Source organism: Balaenoptera musculus, chromosome X (assembly GCF_009873245.2).
Source record: "Balaenoptera musculus isolate JJ_BM4_2016_0621 chromosome X, mBalMus1.pri.v3, whole genome shotgun sequence".
Lineage (NCBI taxonomy): Eukaryota > Metazoa > Chordata > Mammalia > Artiodactyla > Balaenopteridae > Balaenoptera > Balaenoptera musculus.
Window position 1 is genome coordinate 57200140 of NC_045806.1, and position 6000 is coordinate 57206139.

At 39.9% G+C, this 6000-nt stretch overlaps 1 protein-coding gene across 1 annotated transcript in view; it reads right to left on the bottom strand.

The window, feature by feature from the left end:
• Nucleotides 1-4523, bottom strand: part of TEX11 (testis expressed 11) — a 40493-nt gene extending 35970 nt beyond the window's left edge. The window contains exons 1-2 of the mRNA XM_036839071.1: nt 4440-4523; nt 3809-3866 (exon numbers count right to left, since the gene is read on the bottom strand). Of these exons, the coding sequence (XP_036694966.1) occupies nt 3809-3845 (37 nt within the window). The 5' untranslated portion in view covers nt 3846-3866; nt 4440-4523. The remainder of the gene's footprint in view (nt 1-3808; nt 3867-4439) is intronic.
• Between the last annotated feature and the right edge of the window lie 1477 nt (nt 4524-6000).

Sequence of the window (6000 nt, forward strand, 5' to 3'; positions counted from 1 at the left end):
GAGGGATAAATTGGGAGATTGGGATTGACATATACACACTACTATATATAAAATAGATAACTAAGAACCTACTGTATAGCACAGGGAACTCTACTCAATACTCTGTACTGACCTATATGGGAATAGAATCTAAAAAAGAGTGGACATATGTATATGTATAACCGATTCACTTTGCTGTACAGCAGAAACAAACACAACATTGTAAATCAACTATACTCCAATGAAAATTAATTTAAAAATAAACAAATATTTTTTAAAAAGCATACTCAGAGCTTGCTGCTTAATGAATTGATGTCAACCTGAAGTGAAGTTTTTATTTTTTTTAATATTTATTTATTTATTTGGCTGTGTCGGGTCTTAACTGCAGCATGTGGGATCTTCAGTGCGGCATGCGGGATCTTTAGTTGCATCATGCGAACTCTTAGTTGCAGCATGTGGTATCTAGTTCCCTGACCAGGGATCAAACCCAGGTCCCCTGCATTGGGAGCGCAGAGTCTTAGCAACTGGACCACCAGGGAAGTCCCTGAAGTGAAGTTTTTAATGACATAACATTCTGTCCTTGGCCCTCTCCTATTTAACAATTTTATCTATGATTTGGATGAAGAAGTTGAAAGAGAAACAGATAACAAATAAGACGGAAGATATAATCAGGAACAAAAATTAAACCTCCAGTTATAGCAATGACATTAATGTAAGAAAAAATTAAAGTCCTGCATTTATGTCTCCAAAACTAACTGCACCAATATATGACAGGCAAGATGTAGCTTAATAGAAGCATGTATTAAAAAAAGACTGAGGGTCTTCTGGGGACCAAAAGCTCAAAATGAGTCATTAGTGTGGTGTGACTGCCACCACCCAAAAAAAGAAAAAAAAAAACCAACCTTAGCTATATTGGTACCTAAAGACAATGATGATCATTCCTAAATCTAAAGAGAAAGATTATTTTGAGCTTATCATATAGAACCTAGAGAATTGTGTTCTGTTCTGGGTACCATACTTTAAGGAATAACATGGAAAGAACAGAGCATGTTCAGAGGACAGCACACAAAATGATGAGAGGACTAGAAACCATGTAATATGAGAAATGACTGAAAGAACTAAAAATGCTGAATCTGAAGAAGAGACTTCCCAGGGGACATAACTACCTTCAAATACTTGAAGAGCTGACATGCAGAAAAGGAGTTACAATTATTTAGACCCAGTGAGTATAACTTAGACCAATTTGTATTCCTTTTTGGCCTTGAAATTGATTGGAATTGTTGGTACAAAAAGAGGGATGTTATGTCAATTCTCCCTGAGAAGAAAATAAGCTAAGCCATCACATGGCTCTTTGTGGTCCATTTTTACAAAATCTGACTGAAAAGGTTGTGTACACAGAAAAGAAAACTCAAATGGTCAATAAATCTATGAAAATATATCCAAGTTCACTAGTTGACAGAAATGCAAATTAAAACACCCATGTAATATGATAACATGAGAGAAAATAGAACTGGCTGATGGGTATCTGGGAACTCTCTGCACTATCTCTGTAACTATTCTGTAAATCTAAAATTACCCCAAGATAAAATGTTAATTAAAAACAACACCACCAGACTTCCCTGGTGGCACAGTCGTTAAGCATCCGCCTGCCGATGCAGGGGACGCGGGTTCAATCCCTGGTCCGGGAAGAACCCACATGCCGCAGAGCAACTAAGCCCACACACCGCAACTACTGAGCCTGCGCTCTAGAGCCCATGTGCCACAGCTACTGAAGCCCGTGCACCTAGAGCCCATGCTCCGCAACAAGAGAAGCCACCACAATAAGAAGCCTGCACACCACAACAAGGAGCAGCCCCCACTCGCCGCAACTAGAGAAAGCCTGCACGCAGCAATGAAGACCCAACACAGCCAAAACTAAATTAATTAATTAATTAATTAATTTTAAAAACCCTTCACTCATGCAAAATTTCTGAAGTCTGGCAATACCAAATATTAGCAATAATGTAGGGAAAGAGAAAAGAAGAGGGAGTATAAATTGTTAAAACTACTGTGGACAGCAATTTGGCAATATCTGTTAAGTTAAACATGCTTGTAGCTTTTGACCCAGCAGTGCAACTTCTTAATGTACACCCCAGAGTAGCACTGCCACTATAGAGTAGCCACTAGCCACATGTGACTATTGAGCGCTTGAAATGTGGCAAGACCAAAATGAGATATGCTTTAACTATAAAATACATACCAAACTTCAAAGACTTTGTACAGAAAAAAAAGAATGTAAATATCATTAATAATTTTTATATCAATTACATGTTGATATGATAACATTTTGGATATACTGAGCTAAATAATCTGTATTGTTAAAATTAATTTCATCTGTTTAACCTTTTTTAATGTGGTACTAGGAAATATAAAATTATTTATGTTCGCACTGTGTTCCAATTGTACAGCACTGCCCTAGAGCCTCACCCACTAGTGCTCAAAAAATAAATTAATTTAGTGAGTCATAACCAACATTTTGTAAATGAAAAAGCATAGAATAGGAAATATCATAGTGTGCTGTGTGTAATAAGGGTAAAATAATTTCATTAAACTTTTGATACTGAGATGTAATGTAAAATATAATATTTCCTTGCCATAGGTGGCAGTCAAAAATTTTTGAAAGCTCCTAATAAACACTACAAAACACAATGTTGTAATACTGTTGAGATTAGATAAATAAATTGTGGTACACTTACATTCAATGTATTATTACTAGTCAGCGGTGTAAATAAATGAACTAGAGCTAAAATATCCATATGGGTAAATATCCAAAACATAATACTGAGCAAAAAACACAAGTTGCAGGAAAAAAAAACTATACAAAATGATATAATTTATGTAATATTTCAAATGATGAAAAACAGTCACCTCAATCTTTTTGTTCTTTGGAACAGTGAAATATCTGAAGCATATGACAAAATGTGAAGATTCAACAAAACTTAGTGGTAGTTTTACAGGTGTTCATTATATTATTCTCCTTACTTTTCTGTGTGCTTCAAATATTTATGTAAATACCAGGTCTCAAATACCATATACTTAAAAGTCTTAATCCCTACTCAATACTTATATCTTTAAGATAGTATATCCTAAATTAAAACTTCAGGTAGGTGGTAGTGGGCTTTGCTGTTGTTTTAAAATGACAAGCATTAACAAAACACTGACCTAAACTTTTTTAAATCATAGATTTGTAGCCACCCTGGTTACAACATATTTCATTATTATATGAATGTGAATGCGAATGTACCACAGGTCTAATCATGTCCCCAGAAAAAATGAAGTATGGTGAACTCTCCCATATCTGGCATGGTCGAGGAATCTGGTGTTCTAGTCAATCGAATTGTTTCTGTTTACTAAGAACTCCCACAAATATCATCCGTAGAGTACCAATTTTCAAAAGAATTAAGATACAGAAAAATGCTCTTAAACCTAAAGCTACACAGGATATAATTTATTTTTAACTGATGATTATGGAAAGGCACTTCAGGATCTAGCCGTAATTTTTTAATGTACTTTTAACGCAGTAGATTTCTATTTCAGATTAAACCAGTGTTATTATGCATGCCACAAAAATCCTGGGAAAACAAGCTGTGAATTGTGAATTCTATTTCCCTACGCTAGTTTATAAAATGGTTCCGGTGTCTTTGACATCAATGTTGTTCTCCGATACCTAAATGAGAAAACTTGGAGCTGTGGATAGGCCAAAGAGATAAAATTAGGAAACAAAATACATTCAGAAGATGTTAGATAAGGTAGCGAACAGTCTGACATTTTCTAGTGCAAAGCTAAATACCTTTAAAGTCCATGAAACGAACATCAGCGGCGTCCATTTTAAAATCTCTGGTTCAGACCTATGAAATAAGAAAATATTTTAATATTCTGTCCTTTATTCTCCCGCTTCTCAATAAATTTCTTTTCAAATTTTTCCTGTTAGTTGTTATCCAAAAGAAAAAATGCTGAGGAAATTTTAAGACCTAGAAAATGCAGTTAACGAACGGCAGCAGCAGGTTGTCCAGCTACGGGAACCCGGCTGGCCAGAAATTTTCGTCGGACTTCTTTTCTAACGACAATCCGCCCTGCAACACAAAAACACCACGGCTCGGGGTACCCTGTGATTGGTCTGCCTGGCACTCATTGCCTCCTCCTAATTGGTTCAAAATCTCCCGTCCCCGCCGCACATACCCCGCCGCGCACATACCCCGCCGCACGTACGTTCTAAGCATCCAATCACTGACAGTCCTTCCCCACCCCCACCCCGGGCACCACTCCCCATACTTCATCCAAGTCCCGAAACCGAAACCCTGTCTTTCCCCGTTTTCTTTCACCGCAGAGTCAGCTCCATAGTTCAAAATCACTGCCTCAGGGCCACTTTAAAAAGTGTTGACCTAACGACCGCATCTCCTTGCTAATTAGAAACAACTAACCTGTACACCTCAGCCAGGACAGCCGACGCCACAGTGCTCCCTGCGCAAACCAAGTCCACAGTGCCAGTGAAGACGCTTGGAAAGCTCCTCCCCCCATAGTGATGTCAATGAAAGGCCTCTCCCAGTTGACGTTTTCCCTTCATCTCGAAGCCTGAGTTTCTGGGCACAGTCCGGGCGTGAAGTTCTGGGGATGCAGTTCAGAGGGCCGGGGTGAGAATCAATGAAAGTGAGGGAGTATAGTGCAATACTGAAACATACTGCAGTTACTGCGGGAAGAGTGCAGATGGCGAGGGTTACAGGAAAGAGGAGAGCAGGCCTTCTAAAGAAAAAAAAGGGACAGAGGGAAGGAGGCAGGGGAAAGAGGGACAGAGGGAGGGAGGAAGGAATGGAAAGTAAACAATGTTGCCCACTGGTTATTCAAGAGTGCAGGGACTTCTCTGGTGGCGCAGTGGTTGACAATCCGCCTGCCAATGCAGGGGACATGGGTTCTAGCCCTGGTCCGGGAAGATCCCACATGCCGTGGAGCTACTAAGCCCATGGGCTACAACTACTGAGCCTGCGCTCTAGAGCCCGAGAGCCACAAGCACTGAGCCCACGTGCCACAACTACTGAAGCCCGTGTGCCTAGAGCCCGTGCTGCGCAAAAAGAGAAGCCACCGCAATGAGAAACTCGCACACCGCAACTAGAGAAAAACCGCATGCAGCAACAAAGACCCAACACAGCCAAAAATAAATTTTTAAAAAAAAGAGTGCAAAGGTCAGAAATATAAGAAGTTGAGGAGACTGAAAAACCCTGTAGTTCCAAGACATATTTCTGCTGCCCTGCCATTGTCAAATCTGAAGGAAACTACCCAGTGACTCCCCTGCAGGCTCACAGCAAGGGCAGGGGGTCCTACCCAACTCCAAACAAATGGTTTCAGGGATGGTGTGGAATATATATATGTGAACATGTTTGATTCCAGCTAAATCTACGAGTGATGCTTGCAACCAAGGAGTTGGCCTCTACTGAAATCTCCACTCAGAGACAGCAGTGTTAAGGCATGAGGCCTCCAAATTTGGGGACACGCCAAATCAAAGCATTAACAAGGCTCCCACCCCTTCCCTCACATACCCCTCTTTTAAGCCTTGTGCACCTCAGTCAAGCCAGATGTGGAGCTGGCTAACAAGATGAAGAGAAGAGATTGTGGCTTCAAGTCTGGGAACACTAACAGAGTTGCCTCCTGACCCTGAGAGTCTCAGAGTCAGTCGTTATTTATCGTGGAAAAGATGGGATTTCTAAAAATAATTTCTTTTCCCTCTTCAAAATTTTCTGCATCTAGATCACATAGTATAGTGAAGGAAAGGGGGAAAACAGGAAGTACTGCTATTAACTACTTTTCTTTTGGATCCTTCTCTATTAAATCCTGCAACTTGATATATATTTCACAATCCTAGATTGCTAAATTAGGGGAAGAAGTCTGGTGGTATCCCATAATTGACCGAATCCTCACGCACTGCATACCGCGTGAGCTGGCGCTAGCTACTTAGAATCTCAGCGCTTCAATTTCCTCATCTGTAAGACG